General features: G+C 38.8%; 1 protein-coding gene across 3 annotated transcripts in view; it reads left to right on the top strand.

Annotated features, from left to right (window-relative positions):
• Il13ra1 (interleukin 13 receptor subunit alpha 1) overlaps positions 1-26,117 on the top strand; it is a 67,581-nt gene that overhangs the window by 31,256 nt on the left and 10,208 nt on the right. For all 3 annotated transcript variants that reach the window (XM_055604982.1, XM_055604983.1, XM_055604981.1), the window contains 5 exons: positions 878-1,029; positions 7,780-7,827; positions 8,103-8,235; positions 12,583-12,679; positions 16,110-16,194. In XM_055604982.1, coding sequence (XP_055460957.1) covers positions 878-1,029; positions 7,780-7,827; positions 8,103-8,235; positions 12,583-12,679; positions 16,110-16,194 — 515 coding nt within the window. The remainder of the gene's footprint in view (positions 1-877; positions 1,030-7,779; positions 7,828-8,102; positions 8,236-12,582; positions 12,680-16,109; positions 16,195-26,117) is intronic.

The raw sequence follows: 26,117 nt of genomic DNA, 5'->3' as shown, positions 1-26,117 counted from the left end.
CCCTCCCTCCCTCCCTTTCTTTCTTTCTTTCTTTCTTTCTTTCTTTCTTTCTTTCTTTCTTTCTTTCTTTCTCGAGACAGGGTTTCTTTCTGTAGGCCAAGCTGTGATGGAAATCACTCCATAAACCAGGTTGACCTTGAACTCAAAGATCTACCTGTCTCTACCTCCCAAGTGCTGGGATTAAAGGCATGTGCCACTACCGCCTGACATCTATAAATTTTTCAACATGCAAAAGTGAAATTATACCTATTAAACACTAATTTTGATTCATTACTTCCTTTGGCAGCACTTTTCTTCTTTCTGTTTCTTTGACTATAGCTACTTTAGCATTTTGCATGAAGAGAATCACAGCTCTTGTCTTTTTTAGATTGGCTTGTTTCACTTAACATAATGTTCTGAAAACCCAACCATGGTACATTGTGTAATAGAAGTCAGAGTACTTTTTAAATTGTGGTCTTGGGTTAGCATTTGTGAGGGAGAGTTAGAGCAGTCTTAGATCCAGATGTGCTTCCACCATGTGGTTAACATCTGGATCTAGGAACTACTCTTCTTTATTCTCTGTGTGAGAGTTAGATGTCCTGATGATCATTTTCTGAGTAGACTTAGATCAGAGTTCATGTCATTTACCAGATAACCCCAAAGACTCTTCTTAAATCCATTTTACTGGGCAGTTTTAAATACACTTCCTCTGCTAATTGTGGCTAATCAGAAATTCTCAAACTCTATATCAGATCATGTGAAGCCATTAAAAGCCATCAGCCCTATTTTGATTTAACTTTGTGAACCTTCATTATCCAGTTTACATATATAATCATAACTTATATACATAAAATTAAATAAACTTGTAGAAACTAATTTGCTTTCTTCTATCTTTTAGTGAAACCTGATCCTCCACATATTAAAAATCTTTTCTTCAAAAATGGTGCCTTATTTGTGCAGTGGAAGAATCCACAGAATTTTAGTAGCCGATGCTTATCATATGAAGTGGAAGTCAATAGTACTCATACTGAACTACAAAGACCTTTCTATGTAAGTTTTATTAGATTGTAGTTTTTCTTGAAATATTTTCTTTCACTTGAACTTCTTACATTAAAATAATAATGAGATGTAGCTCTTAATGTTTGTCAGCTGATAATAATGATAATAAAAATTAAAAAAAATAAAGCATGTTGCAGATTTTGAGGGTTGATAATAACACTGGCTGCAAGGTTGCTTAAAATGTTGTTATCTGCCATGCTCCCAGACCCTTTTGCTTGCTATAGCTATAAGGCTTTGACAGTAACAGCTGACAAACATATTTTTCTCTTTTTCCCCTTCATGAGATTGCTAATTACAAAATAATTAAGTGAATTACTATAATAACGTCACAGCGTGAGTATTATGAATAAAATCAAATGAAATTATAAGTAGAGCAACTAGAATGGCATGAGGATATATCAGGTAGGAAAGTCACACAAAATAATGACATTTGAGATGAAAACAGAATGCTGAGCAGGAGCTAGCTACCTCTGTGAGGAATCAGAATTAGAAGAGACATCAGATTAAAACAAAGCAAAATACAGAGTCAAGAATGAGCTTGAAATATGGTTGAAAACAGAGAGGGCGGGTGTGGCTGAAATATTGTCTAAGCAGAGATAAAATCATTAAGGTGTGTAGAGGCCTTGGAAAGGCCATTTTGTTTTCTTGGAGTTTGTGGCAAGGATTGCAGTCATATTGGAGTAGTCAGTGTTTGTGGGATTACACATATGTCTGCTGTCCAAAAACCAATGCAAAACATACAAATTAGAAGTCTCTGTGGAGCCTTCATCAGAATATGGTGTAACCTTAGGGCATCAGTCCCATTGTTTGTTTTAAAGCTTTGTAGAGTCTTTTGAGATTTTGTTTCTTTGCTTATTACATTTTAATTGGGATGGGGTGGAAGCTGGTGTAATTGTTCAGTGGTAAAGAGGTTTGCTGGCAAGCCTGATGACTTTCCTCCAGCCTCTGGGTCCCACAAAGGTGGAAGGAGAGAACCAGCTCCTGCAAGTTTTCCTCTGACCATCACAAGTATGCCATAGCAGTCATACACCTACATATACATATGCACATGAGCATTCACAAGTGTGTGCATCAAGGACCAAATATATCAGGGCACAGGGTTCTTTCATGAGACTATTTCTCCAACCAAGGACCATGTATGGATATAACCTAGAACCCCTGCACGGATATAGCCCATGGTAGCACAGTATCCAAGTGGGTTACCCTAGTAAGGGGAACAGGGACTATTTCTGACATGAACTTAATGGCTGGCTCTTTGACACCCCCCCCCCCGAGGGAGGAACAGCCTTGCTAGGCCACAGAAGAAGAGGACATTGCAGCCAGTCCTAAAGAGACCTGATAAGCTAGGGTCAGATGGAAGGGAAGGAGGTCCTCCCCTATGAGTGGACTTAGAAAGGGGCAGAGAGAACATGAGGGAGGGTGGGTGGGATTGGGAGGGAATGAGGGAGGTAGCTACAGCTGGGATACAAAGTAAATGACCTGTGATTAATAAAAAAAAAAAAACAAAACAATCATGTGCGTGCACACACACATTCACATACATACATACACGTACATGTGTGTGCAACACATACATACACTGTCTTAAAAAAACTGTTTGGGGGTCCAGATTTTAAATCAGACCATCCTAAGTGAGTATTTTTATAAAGTGGTGCCTTGAGACCATGGAGAATGTACCACTCACTCTTTTGTTTGCTACCTGCCTGGGTAATTTGTGCTTTTGGATTTTAGAGATTAACATATTAATAGGTGTTGCATTGGCATTTAAAGGAGCCCAGCATCTTGCACATGGGTGAAGTTTCTGGGTCTAGTTGTTAAAGCTCATCACTAAACTCTTAATGTGCTTACTAAAATAAGTTAGGGTTGACATTCTCGAACTCCATAGTAGAACAGAGCTCTTTGGTGTGCTTGCAAATGAAACTATGTAGTGATGAGCAGCCATTGTTAGTGTTAGAAAGCATGTTGTCCCCATACAAAAAGAAATGATTTCTATGTGGGAAAAGGGGGTGTTTAAATTGACCACAAAGTGAGTATTTTGATCACTCCAGCCTTCACGCTCCCCTGGTGCTTCTGTGTAAAATGCTGAAACATATCCTGCTTCTTTTAACTTATTTTTCCCTGCAAGTATGTCTTGCTATTTAAAACCTGATCACTTTTGTGCCTCTTCTCTCCACTGAAAGAATACAACAGGCATCAGTTTGTGACAACTTTGTTCTGTTCTTGGTACTAACAACAACTTATATGTACTGAATGCTGAATCTTAGTAATTAGTAAGTACTTTTTCTTCTCTCATTTAGAAATCACACCAAGCTTAGGGATCTATGTCCTGTCATTTGATCCCTGTGATTTTAATTATACCTAATGACACATTTCTAATATAAGATAGAATCATGACTTAAGTAAAGAGGCTGAAGAGATGGCTTAGTAGTTATTAGCACTGGCTGCATTTCTGGAAGGCTTGGATTTTATTCTTAGTACTTACATGGTAGCTCAAGATTGGCTGTAACTCTAGTTCCAGGGATTAGATGCTGTCTTCTGGTCTCTGCAGACACCATGTAGCATACATGCAGGCAAAATGCTCATGCATAAAATAAAAACTGAAAAAGATTTAAGCAAAAGTTTTGTTTGTTTGTTTGTTTTTTAGTCAGGGTTTCTCTGTCAGGCTACTTGTGGATCTGCCTGCATCTGCTTCCTGAGTGCTAGGATTAAAGACGTGTGCCACTACTGCCCAGCTTAAGCAATTTATTTTTATTTTGCATACATTTGGGTTTTTTTCCTTCATGTATATCTGTGTGAGGGTGTCAAATCTCCTGCAACTAGAGTTACAGACAGTTGTGAATGGCCATATGGATGTTGGAAATTGAACCTAGGACCTTTGGGAGAGCAGCCAGTGCTCTTCACCATACTAGTATTAATTTTGACACTCAATGCCATTCACTAAATGGTTTATAGCAGCATTTTTGAAGAGCTAAAAGGCCAACAGAATGAGGAAAGACTATTGTTTCCATAGTTCATACAAAGACAGAGAAAAAGCCATGGAGGTGGCCTTTGTTTCCTATTTCTGGAACCACTGGCCTGCTGGGAAATCATAAGTGTCAAGTGCTACTTGAGAGATCAAGCTGCAGACTGATGTCATTTCTTTCCTGAACCATTTCGAAAACATACAAATGCCAAAGTTGGCAAATCATTGTGTAGATTAAGCCTAGGTTCTTGTTCCATTGTAAATCCTCATGTATAGAACAGCAGCTGTTAATACCTCTGAGAGGAGGAAAACAAGGACACAGAGCACTAAGTAGACAGTTTTCATGGAGAGGGTGGGAATAAGAAAACAATACCCACAATTCTGTTCTAAGATACCTCGACTATACCCCCATGTGATGGTGCAAGTTTACCTAGTCTCCAAACTGCATTTCCAACAAACAGCTACTCAAGTAATCTTTCAGTAAGAAAAAGAAGGGTCTAATCAGCAAAGCTCAAAATTAGCAAAGAGCTGGTGACATTTAGGGAGGAAGCAGCTGGTGAACATCTGCTTAAAAAAAACATTACACTCAAGCATATAAACAGAGTAATTCCAAATAGACTATAGTCCAATCTATGCGAATAATATTTGTGGTGTATGTGTTTTCTTTAACTCAGAGGTGTGTGTGTGTGTGTGTGTGTGTGTATATATATATATATATATATATATATATATATATTTATATGTGTGTGTATTATATATTTATATGATTATGTAATCGTATAATATAAAACTTAATTCAACAAGACTTCAGGTTTTTTTTTAACTGCTGAGGATTAAACCTAGTGCCTCAAGCATGTAAATAATGATTTGTATAAGAATCTTGGTCAAAGTTGAGGTCATACTGACTTATAAGCTGTGTGAAAGCTTAATTTTTCTTTGGCCTCAGTTTCTTAAAAAGATGGGTTTCACTAATACTAATTTCATGGGTTATTATGAACTACCACATCAGAAACCCTTAGAAGAGTATCATTGTAGCATATTCTAGACAGTTGATAAGTGGTAGTTATTACTTTTAAGAGGAATACTAAGGTGGTCTCCAGTGGTTGAAAACACAAACTTTGGATTTAGACATTTGCCTAAGTACCTGGAAGATGATGTCTCAGCATTTAAGAACACTGGCTGCTCTTCCAAAGGATGATTCCAAAGGTTCAATTCTCAGCACCCACAGCTCACAACTGTCTGCAACTCCAATGTCAGGGCATCCAATATCCTCACACAGACGCACATACAGGCAAAGCACCAATACACACAAAATAAAACTAAAACATTAAAAAAAGTTTCTTTGACAGAAGTTTGACTATTAAGACTAAGCAACAATTTTTGCTTGATATTTTTGAAAAACTTAAATTTATATTTTATGCTCTTAACAAGGGAAATTAATCTCTTGTAAAATTTTGCAATGGAGGGCTAGATAAAATGGCTCGTTTTATCTAGAGCATCTACTGCTCTTGCAGAGGACCTGGGTTCAATTCCCAGCACCCATGAGGTTGGGATCACAACTGTTGCAACTTTCTGACTCCTGGTGCCTCTTGCCCATATGTGGTGCACATACATATTCTCAGATAAACACATTAAATAAAAAAAAAAACTTTTTAAAAAAATTGGAATACAATTCACTCTAGAAAAAAGTACATAAGTCATAATGTACATGTCAATTATTTTTCATTATTTATTTATTATTTTAGTTTTTAGAAGACAGGGTCTCATATAGCTGGTGTTAAGTTCACTGTGTAGCTGGAGTTGGCCTTCCTGGTTTTCCTGGTTCTCCTGCCTCTGCCTTCCAAATGCTGGAATTATAGACATGTGCTTCCACAAACAGCTTCAGAAATGAATCATACAAAGCACCTATCACCTGGATAGCCAACACTGTAGAAAACTCCCTCGTCATCCATTCTAGCTGCTATACTTCCAAAGAGCAACTATTATCAAGACTTCTAATCTTGCAGATTTTTTTGTTATTGCCATTTAAACTTTCTCAGGCATGCTAGCCAAGTCTATAGTCCCAGCTGCTCAGGGGGCTGACAGGAAAATAGCTTACCCAGGGGGGTAAGATCACCTAGGCAATGGAGCAAGGTTTTTGTTTCCGTATGTCTCTCTTTGACTCTGTCTCTCTCTCAATCAATGAATCCTTTCTATAAATAGAATTATAGAGAACATATTTGGATAAGAGCTATGCTCACCATTATAGCACCAATGCTAGGACATATTTTTGTGGGTTTGTTTTCTTTTGTTCAACATGGAGCTTATGAAAATTTCCCAATCACTGTAGATGGTTAATTCTTATTTTATGAATACCACTGTGTGACTGTATCCCTCTCTACTTACAGGTATTCTCACTGACTTCACAAGTTTCCCGTTTAAGCTAATGTGATTAGAGTTTTAAAAACATTTGCATGCTTGTCTCTGGTGCACAAGTGCACAACTGTCAGATAGGCATGTCTCTCTGTGTGTGGGGGGGAGTGTCAAAAAGTTACATATGATTGCCTCTAATTGAAAATGATGACATTTCCAAATGTTTGTGCCAATTTACTCATTTAACAGAAGTTGAGAGTTACAGGCAGCCTGTGACCTGCCAATGATACTGTCCGGTAGGTGTGAATATTGTCATTTTTATTTCATTTGTACTTCCCTAAGAACCAGTGAAGTTAAGAACATTTCACATTTATTGCCCATTTGTACATAGTCTTTTGAGGTGCCTTTTTAGGTCATTTGCCAATTCTCCTATTGAACTGTCTTTCGTATGCAGAGGACAAATATATTCACAGCCTTTGTAAGAGATTACATATATCTTTTCTTATCTCGGTTGCCTGCTCATTTCCCTAGTAGGTTGTGGTTTTCAGTATGTGTTCATCTGAAAGTTTGCTATATTTATGTATTTATATTTGTTCATTTATTTTTCCATTTATTTATATTTGGTGTGGGTGTCTGTTTGCATGGGTGTGGGTGCACATGAATGTGTGCATGTGTATGGAGGCTTGAAGTTAGTTTGGGGAATCATTCTTTATCATGCTTCCACTTTATTCATTGATGATGATAAGATCTCTCAATCATATCTAGAGCTTACTGATATAGTTAGTCTCTAGATTGCCATGGGTAATCCTTTGTCTCCATCCTTCTAGTGATGGAATTATATGTCAATGGCACCCACCCACCCAGCCAACATGACATGAGCTCTAATGATCTGAACGTTAGCTAGTCCTTATGCGTGCATGGTGAGCACTTCAACATTGAGCCATCTGTACAGGCCCTTTGTTCATTTATTTTACTTCCCATGTTTACATTTCTAGTACACTTAACATTGTTCTTATGAATAGTGTGAGGTATAGGAAAATAATTTTTTATCCAGAGGGATATGAAATATACACAGCATCACTTAATAAAAAGACCAACATTTTCTCACTGTACAAATTTCACTTTTATTTCTTTAATTTTTTATTTATGTGTGATATGTGTATCTCTATACGGGTATGTGCGTAAGAATAGAGGTACCAGAGGAAGCCAGGGGTGTTAAGAGTTCCTGGAACTGGAGTTATAGACTGTTGTGACCTACCCATCATGGGTACTAAGAATCAAACTCTGGTCTTCTGGAAGAGCATCAAGTGCTCTTAGCTGCTGAGACAGCTCTTCAGCCCACAGGTTCTTTTAATAGGATACAGGGAAAGCTAGTTAGAAATGGCTAAAAGACACATGACTTTTTTCTTTCGGATTTTTTTCTCAAGGTTGAAGAGGACAAATGCCAGAATGCCGAACCTGATAGAAACATGGAGGTCAGTCAATTCAGCTTTGGCTATTTGGGCTTGGGTACCAAGTAACTGGGGGTGGGACTAGTCAGGCAGTGTAAATTTGAAATTCTTGGTAAAAAGCAAAATGTTTTGTTCAGTGTGCTATTTTCCAATGTTTTTGAGAGTCAAAATCAGATAATTTGAATTGTAATCCAAGTCTTAATCACCTACAGAACTTGGCCAATAATACTGTTATAATTGAACAGCAGGGCTAGTGGGACTAAACTAATATTTTTGTGCATTTCTACTTTATATATAAGGCTGCAAGTTGTTTCATAGTTCCTGGTATCCTTCCTGATGCTGTCTATACAGTCAGAGTAAGAGTCAAAACGAACAAGTTATGCTTTGATGACAACCACCTGTGGAGTAATTGGAGTGAAGCAGCAAGTATAGGTAAGAGACCACAGTGTTATTACAGTGAAGAACACTGATGACTGGAAATTAAGTTGAAGCACAAAATGGATTGGGAAAGGGTTGGCATTCCTTCTTCTTAATGCCAGTATTTAAAATGGAATATCCTAATGCCAGTGTTTAAGATGGAGATTCTAGTATTAGTATTTAAATGAGCATTTCTTCTCCATTTCTAATTGCTGTCAAATCACAGCATACAGTTTTTGGAAGACCATAATTCACAGGGTGGCATCCTCACCTCTGCTCCATCTCCATCAATTTCAGCAACCTGAAAAAAAATCACAGAAGGCAGGCATCATTAAATTATCAAGTTGACACATGCTAGAGGGCTGTCTTATATGGTAGTTGATAGACTCATGAGAGTAACATTGAGGTCACTGCTATTTAATAAAGATAATCTTGAAGGTAGATTTGAAAAAAGAATTGTTAGTGGCTATACTGAGTAAGCCATGGTCAAATAGAGGATGAAAAAAGACCTGTTTGAGTTGGGGAGCGGGGTGCCAGAGAAAATGCATGTGCAATATTAGATAGCAGTACTGGTGCAGCTCACAGGTCAAGATAGTATTACAGGGTGGGACTCCAATGATCCAGCCCAATCAGAAGTATGAAGTAGGGCTAAGGACCTAACTCATTTGGTAAAGTCATTGCCTTGTAAGCATGAAGACCTAAGTTCAGTCCCTGGTACCCATGTACAAAATGCTTAGTATGACGGTATACACTTGTAATTCCAGCACTCAGGAGGTAGAGACAGGATTTCTGGGGCTTGCTGGCCAACTAATCTAGTTGAATTGGTGAGCTTCAGGTCCACTGATGGACTCCATCTTTTAAAATAATGTAGAAAGCAATAGAGGAAGACATTGGTTTCTCCATACACAAACATTTGCACTGTATAAACACATAAAGTATGTGGCAGCACCTTTCCAACATGTGCACTTGCATGTGTAAACACACACACACACACACACAGTATGTGGCAGCACCATTCTAAATCTGTGTGTGGAGCATCACATTGTAGGAGATACAATGACTGACTGGAATCTGTCTTGAAAGGGTAATGAGTATATTAAGGAACCTCAAAACTGATAAGTAACTGAACATGAAGTTACTTTGAGAAAGCATAACTGTTGAACTCTTATATTTAAAGCATTGCTGGATAGATAAGGAAACTTACATTTCTTTTAGTAGCCACTAGAGGCAATATAGAATCAACATAAGACTGAGGAGCTGTTAAAGGACTCAGAGGAATGGGATTTTGAAGAATGTAATTCCGTATTAAGAGACAGAATAATTGTGTTGGTAATTTGATGGGAATTGCAATAAATCTGTAGATTGCTTTTGGTAAGATGGTCATTACAGGATCCTACCACAGAGGGCCTCTGAAAGACTCTACCCAGCAGGGTATTAAAGCAGATGCTGAGACTCATAGCCAAACTTTGGGCAGAGTGCAGGGAATCTTATGAAAGAAGGGGGAGATAGAAAGACCTGGAGAGGAAAGGAGCTCCACAAGGAGAGCAACAGATCCAAAAGCTCAGGGCACAGGGCTCTTCTCTGAGACTGATACTCCAACCAAGGACCACTTATGGAGATAACCTAGAACCCTGAGAGCCCCTGCACACATGTAGCTCATGGCAGCTTCATCTCCAGGTGGGTTCCCTAATAAGAGGAACAGGGGTTCTCTCTGACATGAACTCAGTGGCTGCCTCTTTGATCCCCTCCCCATGAGCGGGAGCAGCCTTACTAGGCCACAGAGGAAGACAGTGCAGCCAGTCCTGATGAGACCTGATAGGCTAGGGTCTGATGGAAGGAGAGGAGGACCTCCCCTAACAGTGGACTAGGGGAGAGGCATAGGAGGAGAAGAGGGATGAATGGTGGGATTGGGAGGAGACAGGGGTGGGGGAGAGGGGAGAGACACAGTCGGGATACCAAATGAATAAATTGTAATAAATGATAATAAAAATAAATTAAAAAGAGACAGTATAAGCTGCATGTCAACCATGGTTGTATTATTTACCTGTTGTTACGTAACAGAGTATACCAACATTATCTAGGAATGATAGCTAATACCTGTAATTCTAGTACCTAGGAGTTTTTTATTTAATTTTGTTTTTATTAATTACAGTGTATTCACTTTGTATCCCCCCGTAGCTCCCTCCTTTCTCCCCTCCCAATCCTACCTTCCCTCCCTCATCCCCCCATGCCCCTCCTTCAGTACACTGATAAGGGAGATCCTCCTCCCTTTCCCTCTGATCTATCAGGTCTCATCAGGAGTGACTGCATTGTCTTCTTCTGTGGCCTAGTAAAGCTACTCTCCCCTCAGGGGGAGGTGATCAAAGAGCAGGCCAATCAGTTCCTGTCAGAAACAGTCCCTGTTCTTGTTACTATGGAACCCACTTGGATACTGAACTGTCAAGGGCTACATCTGTGCAGGGATTCTAGGTTATCTCCACGAGTGGTCCTTGGCTGGAGTATCAGTCTCAGAAAAGACCCCTGTGCCCAAATTTCTTGGATCTATTGCTCTTCTTGTGGAGCTCCTGTCCTCTCCAGGTCTTACTATCTCCCACTTCTTTCATAAGATTCTCTGCACCCTGAGTGAGGTATCCCAGAAGCAGAAAGACACAAAGGGTATATACTCACTCATAAGTGGATATTATACATATAATATAGGATAAAAAAAGTAAAATCTGTACACCTAAGGAAGCTAATCAAGAAAGAGGACTCTGGCTATGATGCTCAATCCCCATTCAGAAAGGCAAAGATGATGGACATCAGAGGAGGGAGAAAACAGGGAACAGGACAGGAATCTACAAAGAGGGCCTCTGAAAGGCTCTACTCTGCAGGGTATCGAGGCAGATGCTGAGACTCATAGCCAAACTTTGGGCAGAGTACTCACGAGTTTGAGCCAGGAAAATTGGCATAAGTTTGAGGGCAGCCATGGCTGCATAGTGAATCATAGATCAGCCTAGGCTACAGTGTGAGTCTCTGTCTCAAGGAAAAACAAAAAACAAATGATACCTCAGTATCACACAATAGGAGATACCTACCACCTCCTAGTTTCTCTGGGTCAGGAGACTAGCATGGTTTAGCTAGAGGTTTTCCTCCTGGTTTGCAAGTGGGAGTGTAATCTCATATAAACCAAAGGCTTGAGAGAGGCTGGAGAGTGTACAACTGTGTGTATTGAAGGGAGAAAAAGAGATGAAGAGGTTGAACAGAGAAACACTAGGGAGATGGTTAAATGAAGATGGGGGAAGATGGAGTAAGGTAGCCACAACCATGAAATCCCAAAGCGTGTGGGAGCTAACAGAAGTTGGGCAAAGGTGGGAGATTGTTTTCTAAAGCCGTTAGAGGGAGCTTGATTTGAACTTTATACTTCCAGGACTGTGAGAGAAAACAGTTTTGTTTTTCTCAAACATCTAACTTGATGTAATCTGTTGTAGCAGGAAACTAGCACAAATGTATTTTTTTTAGTTCTGTTTTCCTCTAGGCCCTTCCACAGGGCTCCCTTATGACTTAGAAATCTGCTTCCCTGAGGGAGCAATCCCAGCCACAAAGTGTATATAAGAAAACCATGTGAAAACCATGGTACATCATCATCTATCTTGGAAATAAGATCACCGGTGCTCTTTTGTTATTTAGAAGTGAGTCAATTAGTGTAGCTATGCCAATAAGGGGAATTATATAAGAGTATGAACATTAGGAGGCAGGAATCATTTGAGGTCATTTTAGAAGCTTCCTAAAACAAGGACATTAGGTCCTGATGATGCTCTCTAGATACCCATGCTCTTGTGGGAAGATAAGCATAGAAATAGATAAATAGCCTTTAATATGTTAGTTACAGAAAACTGGAGTTTGTAATTAGACAGGTTTATATTTGAAGCCTCCCCAAGCCTTCTCTTCTGCATAGATCTGAGATTAATATTGTCTATCAGATAGAATAACTCAGAGATAGGTGTACCAGACATATAGTGAGTCACTCTTTACGAATGATAAGTGGTGGTAGTTGTTATGATTTATTTGAGTAAGAAAGTACAATAGTACATCTTTAAGTAAATAGTAAGAAAGGACAGCCATTGTTAATAAGAAATGTTATTTATTAACATCTAAAACAAATTAAGATTCCCCAGTTGTAAACAACGCTTAACTTATTTTCTCATCTAGAAAGTTCAGGCCCCAGAGCAGGATAATTTCCCCAACTCTTATAAGATAAATGAAGAATTTGGGGAAAATGGTTTGAGGCAGAGGAAATAAATATCTGTGTTCTCAATAGCCTTGTTTATCACAAAAAGGGAGTTTTTAGCTCTCATATCTTTGTGCTTATTTTCTATTCTCCAGGTAATGAAGCGAACTCCACATTCTACATCACCATGTTACTCATCATCCCAGTCATTGTTGCAGGTGCAGTCATAGTCCTTCTTCTTTACCTGAAAAGGTAAGCCACCTGCCCAGGCATATTTTACCATTCCTGCTGCCTAGGTGCTGGGCTTATTTCTTTTCATGACAGTGTATTGTGTTTGCCTCATATTTTCTGCACAATTATGATCATACATAACTTTTACTGAAACGACAGGTAAGTCATTGGTTGTGCCCATTTTATGGTAAAGAAAGTGTCAAGTGAGTCTCCCACAACACAGCTCAGGCATGGCCCCTTGTGTAAATGTTCAACATTGCCAAGTAGACCCAGTGCTGTGTTCATTGACTCATTTCAGTACCTCATTTATCAATAGTTCGTTGATAACTCTTGGGATGAGCTTTTGGAAATTGGAGCTTAAAGGGACTAGCAAGACATCCCCTTGGGTAAAGACACTTACTGAATAAGCTTGGTGATATAAGTTTAATCTCTGAAACCCATGAAAATATTTAAGGAAATAACCATTTCCACAGCATTGCCCTCTGACCCCTATATGTATACACCCACATGTGTACCTTCCTTTCTCTAACCATCAAGCAAAAGTATAAAAGAAGTTGAGAGTGGCAATGAAACTCACTGGTAGTTAGCATGTTTGAGACTCTGGTTCCAACACCAACAAATAAAAAGAAAATAAGACATTGCTAATGAAATGACTTATCTAGTGTTAATGCAAAGCAGCTGCTAATGCCACAAGAAAATGAACTCTACCGGATTATCACTAATATATGCTACTCATTCTTTAAGAGTGCTTTTATTGCCAAGAATGGTGGTACATACCTGTAATCCCAACATGTAAGAGGTGAGGGCAAGGAAAGGCAAGATTTTAAGTGTTCTCAGCTATATACTGAAATAAGGCTGCTTTCAGCTCGGCAAGACCGTGTGTCAAAAAAAAAAAAAGAAAAGAAAAAGAAAGGATGTTTTATTTCTCTTTACCAGTGTAGAGATGGCAGTACTCTTGCAGTAAATACCCAGAATTCAGTCTGGGCCCAGAACTAATGTTTAGCATTATTTTAACATTATATATTACATCTCTATTTATATGGTACCTACTATTAAAAGTGCCAGCCTGATAACAGTGATTAGAACACAGTCCCTATCTATAGTGTTAGAGGGGATAGAACACATACATAGTAGGAAGTCAGCTTGGCAGGAGGTAAAGGTAGGTAATGATAGAATATTCATTTCAGATAGGATGGCCAGGGAAGTCCTCTCCAAGATGACTATTTGATGAGAGACTCACAGAAGAACAGCATAAGCCATTCAGTTATTTGTTCAGACCAAGGAAAAAGCAAATACAAAGACTAAGGGGCTCAAATGAGCTTATGTGTGACTGGAAGAGACAGGGTAAGGGAAAGTGGTTAGAGATGAGGCTGGAAAAGCTGGAAGATAAGACCAGGTAGGGCATGAAAAGGAACTGAGATTTAATCCTAGACATGATAAGAAACCTTGGAATAGTCACACAAGGCAGAGATTTTGTGTGATCTAGTGTACTGCTAATTATAGGATCATATCACTTGGTTTACACAAGAATAGAAGCAACTGTGTTAGATGGCATCAGTGTTTGGAAAGAAGGATGAAAACAGTCTGTTTATAATTTTTTGGTTGTTTTATTTTGTGTTGAGGCAGGGTCTCACTCTGTTGCCTTGGCTGGCCTAGAATTCTCTATGTAAATCAGGCCTGCCTTGAACTCACAGAGATCCATTTGCCTCTGCCTCTTGACTGCTAGGAATAAAGGCATTTAACACTACAGATACTGAAAGCAATATGTACTTAGAAGGGTAGCCATGGAGGAAGGAAGTGGTTAGATCAATGTGGGATATATTTTGAAAGCCCAAATTAATAAGACTTCCTATTGGACATATGAGAGAAATTGAAGATCCCAGAGTTTGGTCTTGGACAGCTGAGTGTCAGTGGCATTTCTTGAGATGGAAGAAACTATGGGAGCTACCATTGAGGAAAGGGAGAGGATTTCAGTTACCCCATTGTGGGAGATGCCTAGTAAGCACCCAAGTAGATGTGTACAGTAGACAACAGTATACATGGACCTGGAGTTTAGGGAAGAGCTCTAAGAGATAGCATTTGGATAATCATGTCTTTAGTCATTAAAATGACTAAAGCAAGTACTTAGATGGAGATACAGGAGGACAAAGGACTGAACCGTGGGGTACACTTGTAGATATACCCTGTGGGGTGAGGCAGGCCCACAAAAAAGGTTGAGAACTAGAGAGGAGTGTCCTGAGGATATGGCTAGGCAGCAACTCACTTGTCTGGTGTGTGTATCACTAGAATTGAAAAAAAAATATGAGAGAGAAGTAAGAAGAAAGGAAAAATATTAACAAATGTTGGCAGTGTAAAGTGGTGCATACTTGTAATCCTAGCACTTTGGAAGTAGAGGCAAAAGAAACAGGAGTTCAAGGTCAACCTTAACTGCATATCAAGTTTGTGGACAGCTTGATCAACGTGAGATGTTGTTTAAACACAAACCAGATAAACAAATAAAAAACCCCTACCAAACAAACAAATAAAACCCAAAAGCTTTGGTTTGGGGTAGTAATGAACATTGAGCCTAAGCTGTTGCACACGCTATAGGCAAGCACTATAAACGCTAACCCATATCTCCAGCCTGCTTCGTCTATCTTGACACAGGATCTAAGTTAGTTAGGCTGGCCTTAAACTTATTCTATAGCTCAGGCAGGCTTTAAACTTATAACCTTCCTGCCTAAGTGCCCGAGGAGCCGAGATTACAGATCTGTGCCCCTAGATGCACACACATGTACGCATGCGCGCACACACACACACACACACACACACACACACACACACACACACACTCAGTCCAAATTATAAAAAGCAAGCTTCGTGTCTGCTAAGATTATCTCCTATTATTTTATTTTGTTTTTAAGACAGCGCCCCACTATGTAGCCATGGCTGGTCTAGAGCTCACTACGTAGACCTTGTACTTATAGCAAGCCACCCACCTTTGCTTCCTGAGTGCTGGTATTAAAGATGTATATCACCCTGCCTGGCCCCCATTATTTTTAAAATAATATAAGTAATTTGTTTAAGTTGGTGTCTCATTTCCATCCAGGCTTAGTGTTCTTATAACCCAGATTTCCCATAGCCATTTAAAGATGTCTTTCATGATTCCCTTATTACTAAGGTGAATTAGTAACAATTACTTGTGAACTATGACTGCTTTTTTTCCAAGATAAGGTTTCTCTGTGTAGTCTCGGTTGGCCTGGAACTTGTTTTGTAGAACTGGCCAGCCCTGAACTCACAGAGATCTTCCTGTCTCTGTCTCCTCAGTGCTAGGATGAAAGCTATGTGCCACCACTGCCCAGTGTGTATTATAACTTTTGCATGCCTATTTTAAACATAGCTGTATTTATGTGAGAGACTCCAATGCATTGGAAAGTTAGATCTGAAAAATGGTTTTATGTGTTTTTTTAAGGCTCAAAATCATTATATTTCCTCCAATTCCTGATCCTGGCAAGATTTTTAAAGAAATGTTTGGAGACCAGAATGATGATACCATGGTAAGCACAGCTTCCAATGGGGGGTTGAAATAGGCAAGAGATTTTGAAAACTGATGGTAAAGTACATATAACATGAAACTGACTATTCCAGCCATTTTAAATATCTAGTTCAGTACCCTTCAATACAATTTTCGTGTTTTACAACCACATGAGTATCTACTTCTAGGGCTTGTTCATACTCCTTAATAGGAATTATACCTCACCATACTCTAACTTTCTGTTCTGTCATCCCTTCCCTGGTAACCACTATTTTATGTTCTGCTCTGTGTTTGTCTCTTCTAGGTAATCTCATATATTCGGAATCATGCGATGTTTGTCTTTTTTTAGTTTGGATTGTTTTATTTATCACCATATCATCAAGGTTTATCATATCATAGCATCAATCATAATTTTCCAATTGGTTAGACAGAAAGAAAGAGTATGTGTTATATGTATTAGGGGTTACACATATTGAGGCCAGAGGAGGATGGTGGAGGTCTACTCTCTTACTCTCTGCAAAAAGGGGTCATCACTGAACTTGCAGTGAGGCCAGTGGGCAGCAAGTGATCCCGGTGGGCAACAAATGTTCCCTGTGTCTCCACCCTCCACAGCACTGGGGTTATACACATCAGCAGCCATGCACAATTTTTTAAATGAATTCTGGTATTTCAAACCGAGATCCTCATGTTTGCACAGAAAATTGTTCCATGTAGTGAGTCATCTCCCCAGGCTAAAATTGGTTATTTTAGGCTCCACTTGATCTAAAAGATGAAAGAGTTGATTTAAAAATGATGGGTATCTAGCCAACCATACCAGCTAAGAAATTCTCAGAACAATCTGTCTATCTCAGGTCACTGGACTCTATCCTCTTTCTGAGGAATGATATATCTAAATATGCAGGAGGAAGAGCCTACTTTGGGAAACTATCATAATGGATAGGCCTTTTGATACTTTTGAAAATTTGATGATATACATATAGATATGACTAACAGCTAAGATGCCCTTTATTCATACAGTTTCAGTAGAAAGCAGGACTCTACAGACATACACAGAGAACAGACCCACCCCAACTGTTGGTTTCCTGCAGACTCTCAGGCCAGATCTTGTAGCTGGAGACTCAAGGCATGGGAGCACAAGAGTTCAAGGTTTCTGTGATAAATGCATTCACTCTAATGAGATAATGAAGAACATGTATGAAAGAAATATTAATAGCACTGTAGATAGCTAAATTAGTAATAACAGGCAAAGGGCAGTTCATTTAGAGAAGTGCTATAGTGTACTAGACAATAGCCTGTGTTCTGGAGTCACAATATCTACATTCAGATATCCACTCTGTCATTTACTGCCTGTTTGACCTTGGGTCACTTGCTTAGCCTTTCTGTAACTTGGTTTTCCTGTTTATAAAGTGGTAGTAAGAGTAGCACCCGTCTCATGCTGTTCTCTTGCAGATTAAATCCATACAGAGCACAATAACAATAAAAACTAGTTAGCATTTCTCATACTTTTGACATGTTTGATGCATATTAACAATGAGTAGTAATTTCGACAATAATATTCATTTTTGTTGATTCTCATACTAACAGGTGACTCATATTGGCAGTAATGCTATTCGGCTAGAGAGAGGAAGTGAGGAGGCTGACAGACTATCAGAGAAGTGTTCTTACACAGTACTTTAATTTTGAAAACCAAATCACTTTTATAGAGAGTGGTAATGCCCAGGCCAGGATACCACTGGGCAGATAGGTCAAGCAGTTTATAAGAAAGATTATATAACATAGGTTAAAGTGTGGCAGCTAGTGTTCTTTCAACTCTAGTTAAGTGATAGCCAACTGGAATTCTTTATTTTATTTTATTTTTATTTTTTAAATATTAGTTACAGTTTATTAACTTTGTATCCCACTCCCTTATTCCCTCCCAATCCCACCCTCCCTCCCTCATCTCCTCCCTGCCCCTTTCCAAGTCCACTGATTGGGGAGGACCGCCTCCCCTTTCATCTGACCCTCTTTTATCAGGTATCTTCAGGACTGGTTGCAAAGTCCCCTCTGTGGCCTAGCAGGGCTGTTCCTCCCTCTGGGGGGGGGGGCGGTGTCAAAGAGCCAACCATTGAGTTCCTGTCAGAAATAGTCCCCGTTCCCCTTACTAGGGTACTCACTTGGATACTGAGCTACCATGGGCTACATCCGATCAAAGGTTCTAGGTTATATCCATACATGGTCCTTGGTTAGAGAAACAGTCTCCTGAAAGACCCCTGTGCCCACATATATTTGGTCCTTGTGGAGCTCCTGTCCTCTCCAGGTTATATTAGCTCCCCCTTCTTTCATATGATTCCCTGCACTCTGCCAAAGGTTTCATTATGAGTCTTAGTATGTGCTTTGATACATTGCTAGGTAGAGTCTTTCAGAGGCCCTCTGTGGTAGACTCCTGTCCTGTTACTTGTTTTCTCCTACATCCGATGTCCATCCCATTTGTCTTTCTAAGTGAGGATTGATCATCTTACTCTGGGTCCTAGCAATCTACAGATTCAATGCAATTCCTATCAAAATACCAACACAATTCTTTATAGACCTTGAGAGAAAAATTATCAACTTCATATGGAGAAACAAAAAACCCAGAATTTCCAAAACAATCCTGTACAATCCTGGAGGCATCTCCATCCCTCATCTCAAGCTGTACTACAGAGCAATAGTAATAAAAACTACATGGTATTGGCATTGAAACAGAATAATGGGTCAATGGAACTAAATAGAAGACCCAGAAATAAACCCACATGCCTATGGATACTTAATTTTTTACTAAGAAGCCAAAACCATTCAGTGGAAAAAAGGACTGCATCTTCAACAAATGGTGCTGGTCCAACTGGATGTCTACATGCAGAAAAATGAAAATAGATCCATATTTATCACCTTGCACAAAACCAACTGGAATTCTTACAGCTTACTGGGCCCTGTCTGCAAAAATTCTGTCATCAAGTCAGGGAGTTAATCCTACAAATCTGCATTATTAGCAACAGGAGATAGGTGACTCTTGTCCTGATAATACAACCTATATATCATATTGTTTGTCATTTCAACAGCTACTCTAGTAGATGCTAGGGGCAGTTTTTGAGCATCTAGGATATGTCAGGAAGGGCAATGAGTGCTTGGCTTATGGTACCCTATTGAGTCTTCATAACCACCCTATAGTGTAGGTACTGGTTATTACTGTCGACCTGATGGACTCTAGGTTCACCTGGGAAATAGGCTTTTGAATGTACCTGTTGGGGTTATCTTGATTATATCAATTAATATGAGATGGCCCATTTTAATTGTGGCTGAGATAGTTTCTTGAGCAGTGAATTCTTAACTGTATAATGTAGGGAAAGCAAGCTAAGCATCAACATACATCCATGTCTGTTTTCTTTTTGTGGATGTGAGGTGATCAGCTGCTTCAAGCTCCTGATGCTTTGATTTCTCTGCTGTGATGGACTGTACAATGAGCTGTGAGCTAAAATAAACCCTTTCTCCTTTTGTCTAAACCCTAAAAAACCTCCAGACTATTTTATCACAGCAGTGAGAAAGCAATTAAAACAATGCTGTTAGTATCATTTTCCAGATGAGGAAACAGACTCAGTAAGGTCTAGAAATTTGGCCATAGTCACACAGCTAGTTGTGGATGAGGTCCTAGAGCTTGCTTGTTTTTTTTTTTTTTTTTCCTATACTTTGTTACTTCTTGTACCATAGAATGCTTGTATTCAAGGACCTATTTGTCTTTTATGAGGTTGGCTTGAGAGGAGATGATTAGGATAGAAGACTTATGACAAAAAGACATGGGATCATATTATGAATAGCATGCAGTGAAAAGGTATCAGGTATGAGGAATATCATTCTCACTCTAGGAGGATGAAGTAGAGAAACAAAGTACATGCCTGGCATCAATGAGTCTAACCTTATGGAACTGTAATACTACTCTAAACTTGGCCTTCTATAAGTTGCTTTGGTCATGGTGTCTCTTTGCAGCAATAGAAAAGTAAATAAGACAAAGTATAAACTGCCAGTATAATGCATTTCTTAAAAGATACAATAACTAGTATTAACAATCAGGTAAGAAAGTAGTGCTCGTCATGTAGTGCTGGTGGCCCTACATACAGTGTTCTTTGGCTGAAATGCTTGAGAACAGAAGTATTTTTTTCAGAATTTGGAATATTACATAGACTTTCCTGGTTGATCAGACTGGATATAAAAATCAGATATCTAAACTTCAGAACTTTTTTTTTTTAAGAAAGGGTCTCACTATGTAGCACTTAGTAGCCTGGAACTCGATAGGCAGACTAGGCTGGCCTTGAACTCATAGATATCTATCTGCTCTGCCTCCCGAGTGCTGGGATTAAAGACATTTAACACCACATCCAGCCAAAATCTAGAATTTTAAAGCAAACGGTTTTAGATTTTGGCACATTTCAGAACTTGGGTTGTTTTGGATCAGGGATGTTTAATCTGTATGTCCTTTCTTGACAACAACCTATGCACCTTTGCTCATGTAAATTATACTATTAGAAATACATATTCAGGGAATAACTAAACAATGGCACAAGAATATTCCATGTACCATTTTGTTCTACTATGGAAATCTAGAAATCAATTAGCTACCAACAATTAAGAATTAATTTTATTTTCCGAGAAAAAATATACTATGAGGAAAATAGTAAGAGAATTACTAGGTAATTCAAAGTGAATTTAACATATAAATAATTACTATTAAAATTAACAGATAAGCCAAACAGTGGTTGTGCAGGCCTTTCATTGCAGCACTTAGGAGGCAGAGACAGGTGACTCTCTGAGGTCAAGGCCAGCCTGATCTATAGAGTGAGTTCTAGGACACCCAAGACTATACAGAGAAATTCTGTTTTGAAAAACCAATATAGAGGGCCCCTGAGAGACTCTACCTAGCAGTGTATCAAAGAAGATACTAAGACTCATAACCAAACCTTCGGCAGAGTGCAGGGAAACATATGAAAGAAGGGGGAGTTTGTATGATATGGAAAGGATAGGAGCTCCACAAAGACCAAATAAATCTGGGCACAGGGGTCTTTTCTGAGACTTGACACTCAACCAAGGACCATGTATGGATATAACCTAGAACCTCTGCTCAGATGTAGCCCGTGGTAGCTTAGTAACCAAGTGGGTTTCCCATAGTAAGGGGAACAAGGACTATCTCTGACAGGAACTCAATGGCAGGCTCTTTGACCTCTCCACCCCCCAAGGGAGGAGCAGTCCTGCTAGGCCACAGAGAAGGACTTTGTAGCCAGTTCTGAAGATACCTGATAAAACAGGATCAGATGAAAGGTGAGGAGGTCCTCCCCAATCAGTGGACTTGGAAAGGGGCAGGGAGGAGATGAGGGAGGGAGGGAAGGTTTGGGAGGGAATGAGGGAGCAGATACAGCTGGGATACAGAGTTAATAAAATGTAACTAATAATAAAATTAAATTAAATTAAAATTAAAAAAAGAAAAACCAATATATATATACATATATATGATTTATCATGTGTAATAAAATAAAATAACAGATCAATGAGAATAAAAATTAATATAATAATAGCATTTCCATAAGCAAATGAAATATTTCAATCTCATAATTGACTGTCCCAAGTGTCAGAAAAGTTTGATAAGACATCTAAAGTGAGTTAGGTGGTGTGCATCATGCTTAAGGATGGTGAAAATTTAACAGCTTTCAGATGGAAAAATTATTTACTTATAAAATAAGATGGCTATAGTCAGACTTTCTATCCACAGCACTGAGATAGGTAATAACATCTCAATTTTTTAAAGAATAGTGTCTCACATAAACCACCTATAAGAGTGCAAAGAATTATAAATAGGTAGTGAATCACAGTTCCAGTTTTTAGAAAACTGTGTTAAAGTCATATAGAACAATGACTAGAAAGAACTGGGTCAGAGAGATTAGGGGTAGCTGATCCTCTCAGTCTATCTCCTTGAAATTTCCAAATTACCTATAATAAGCATGTATTACTTTTACAAAGAAATAAACCATGTACAAATGAATAACAAGGAGGAAGACTATTGTTGTCATCCAGGTCTGGGAGATAATGGAGACTTGGACTTACACGGCAGCAGAGGAGACTGCTAATAAGGCACATTATTAAAGGAACACACCCTGACTTGATGACTCTCTGTGGGTGGTGAAAAGTAGGAAGAATAGAAAATAAGTGTAAGTTTTCAGCTCTGGGTGATTGAGTGAATGATGGCAACACCAACAACAAAATCAGATCAATTATCTTTCTCAGAGATGGAAAAAATTGCGGGGGATTTTTCAATTTGCTGTCTAGAGGATAATATGATGTTTTTGTCCAGATGAGTCAGATAATTCTATAATTTCGTGAGCTGGATATACTGAAAAGATGTACCACTGAAATCATGAGATATTTTCACCCATGATGGCTGCATATCATTAAACAAAATCTGTTCTTTCTAACTAAAAGTATAATAAAATAATACCACACATGGAAAGGGGTTAGGAAACAATTTTCTGTCTGCTCTTAAGCAAATGAGTAATCTGCTTTAAAAAATATTCAGTGTGTGTTGGGGGATGCTCTGCAGTCGGACAATTTTGGGGAGTGTGTTTTCTCTTTTCAGCATATGTGGGTTCTGGGGGTTGAGCAGCAGGAGTCACCAACCCCTGAGCCCATCTCCCAGGCCTTATAATCTGCTTTCTTTACACAGAATTAGTCCTCACAAGTGATGTACATGCAATAGAAGGGCAGCTCTTTGTTTTTATAGTTACAGAACAAACATGATCTTAGATGCTGTCTCATGAGGCACAGGTTTATGTCTCTAATTCTTGCCTTTAGTTTCAGATTTGCAAAATCCTAGATTGTCTAATATACTTACTTTAGAGATGGGCAGCTAGGGGACCACCAAGAAGTCTATAAAGGTAGAGACTAGCCTGGACTAGAACTAAATAGCCCAAAGATGTCATTTCCTATTCTGAAGAAAGAAGCTATGATTTCAAAACACCCATTACTTCCACACATGCAATTGATAATGCTGCTTTAAAAATGTATTAAGATGTGAACACAAATAAGTCTTCAGTGTAGTTTTCCTTAAGGTTTCTAGTGTTTTGCTGCTGTTTTGTTTATCACTGGAGTAACAGTTTGACCAACAGCGTTTCTTCCTATTGCTTTGCTGTTTGTCTATTCCATGTGACTAATTGGGCTGCTGGCCACATTCAGGGTGGGGGAGGGGATTACAGAGGGAACTGCTTCTCTTCTATATCTGCCTTTTTTGCATCCATTAAAAAACAACATTAGTCTTCCCACATTTCTTGACAGGCAACTGTGCTATGTCCTTTCAACATGCCCAGTCACAAAGTAGCTTTTAAACTTATAAATATTTAATATTTTTTACGTCAGTATATATCTTAATAAACCAAAACAAAAGATGCTTTCTTCTGCAGCCAGGATGCCATCACAGTGTTTTAAAAATTCTGAATTCCTAATATCAGCTACGTGTCAAGCCCCCCTCAAATTTTTTCTCAAGTGTCCCAGTTGTCTAAAGGCAAATGCCACCCAATTACCCCACAATTAGTGAGACTAAGATTGACCACTGTTTTTAAGATGATAACAGTGTTATCTTGTTGCCTGCATTTTCTCCCAACCCCCCACCTGTGCCACTTGCAGATACTTTGTTGGGCATTGTGTTGATGCTTTTTACACCACTGGATATCGTTGCCTTATTTTGTTTTTAGGTGATGTTAAAGGTCGAGTTTTCTCCTTTTGTCCTTTCATCTATGTGTATAAATCTGTACCTTCCTGTAAAGCATTGCTTTTAGGTTGTTATCCAGCTCTTTAACTGTTCTGAAATTCAGTTCTTGTTAAAAGGGCAGAATGCATGCTTAAGTTTTTCTCTTTATTGGTCATCAAAATGAGGAGTTGGGTTAATAGCCAAAATGAATGTTTTCAAATTAGTCTTTTTCATGCCACAATCAACAGTACTCTTAGATGTGGGGATCTCCAAATTGTTCTGTTCAGCCTTTTGTTTTTTACTGATGCTCAGAAGAAAACTAGATTAAGAAATATATTCATTTGTGTTCAAAAGACCAGTGTTTTTACATGGTCCTCAGTTGCATTAGGCTTACTGTACTTCTGAAGACACTGTGGGAAGTACTGCAATCAAACTCGAATATAATGTTAAATTGAGACTTTATACTTGATAATACTCCTGAAATTATTGCTTTGCAATATAAAAAATCATAATGAGTTTCTCTCTGGCCACTAGTCTATTGGTGATAACCTGTTTCTCTTATTTTAAATGACAGATTAGGGATTGAAATATGGGGTAATTTTGTGGATTTTAAATTTAGACTGGCCTCCCTTGTTCCTTCTCATCTCAATCAACTCCACTCCCTCCTTTCTCTACCATTTCCTTTCCTGGATTCATGAGGTTTTTTTTTGTTTTGTTTTGTTTTGTTTTTTAAATTGTTTGGCTTAACCAGGGCCATCTGTATGACCACCAGAATGGGACTATTCATTGGTATATGATAGAGTCACCAGTGAGTGTCTAGTTAAAAGTAATGACTCTTCCATCTCCATGAATCTACCAGTAGGAAATGGTTAACAGTGAGGGATAAGGTCCCATGAGTCCTTCCTTCATATATACATGTTTGAAATTTGCAAAGAATAAAGTTAATCAATAAAAAAATTAAGAGTGTTGGGGCTAGAGAGATGGTTCTAGGATCAAGATCACTTGTTGTTCTACAGAGTACCTGGGTTTGGATCCCAGCACCCACATGGCATAATTTTACAACTCTCTCAAACTCTAGTTCCATGGACCCGATTCCCTCTTCTGGCTTACATAGGCACTAGGCATATTATGGTGCATGCAACACATTTGCAGGTAAAACACTCAGACACATAAAATTAAACCTAAACTTTTTTGGTTTTTTTTTAAATTTTTTATTTAACTTTTTTTTAATTACACTTTATTCATTTTGTATCCCCCCATAAGCCTCTCCCTCCTCCTCTCCTGGTCCCACCCTCCCCCCTTTTCTGCATGCATGCCCCTCCCCAAGTCCACTGATAGGGGAGGTCCTCCTCTCCTTCTTTCTGATCTTAGTCTATCAGTTCTCATCAGAAGTGGTTGCATTGTCAGGGTTCTAGGTTATCTCCATGAATAGTCCTTGGTTGGGGTATGAGTCTCTGGGAAGTTCCCTGTGTTCAAATTTTCTTGTTCTGTTGCTCTTCTTGTGGAGTTCTTATCCTCTCCAGCTCTTACTATTTCCCACTTCTTACATAAGATTCCATTCACTCTGCCCGTCAGTTGACCATCAGGCTCAACATCTGCTTTGACAGTCTGCACAGCAGAGGCTTTCAGAGGCCCTCTGTGGCAGGTTCCGAGGTTGTTTCCTGTTTTCTTTTTCTTCTGATGTCCGTCCTCTTTGCCTTTCAGGATGGGGATTGAACATTTTAGTTAGGGTCCTCTCTTTTGCTTAGTTTGTTTAGATGTACAGATTTTAGTGGGTTTATTCTATGTTGTATGTTTATATGAGTGAGTATATACTGTGTGTGCCTTTTTGCTTCTGGGACAACTAAACCTACACTTTTTTAAAAAGAGTAATTTAAGGTTTTTTATTGGAATAAAAAAAGTGAATTGAAAAGATTGTACTTACAGATTGTTTCTAATCCAGTTATTGAAAGCTTTTTTTCAATATCACCTTATTGAAACATTTTTTTCATATTTTAGTTTTTTGTGTTACAGGATCTTCCTCTCAACTCAGACTGGCCTTCAACTCCCTATGTAGCCCAAGGTAGCCTAGAATTCTTAGTAATCCTGCTTCAGACCTCCGAATATTGGGAATACAGGCATGAGCCATCACTAGTGGCTTCTAAATTTTTCTTCCTTCCTTCCTTTCTTTCTTTCTTTCTTTCTTTCTTTCTTTCTTTCTTTCTTTC

This window comes from Psammomys obesus, unplaced genomic scaffold, assembly GCF_907164565.1.
Source record: "Psammomys obesus unplaced genomic scaffold, mPsaObe1.curated_primary_1811, whole genome shotgun sequence".
Taxonomy (NCBI): domain Eukaryota; kingdom Metazoa; phylum Chordata; class Mammalia; order Rodentia; family Muridae; genus Psammomys; species Psammomys obesus.
This window is presented reverse-complemented; position numbering and strand designations above follow the sequence as displayed.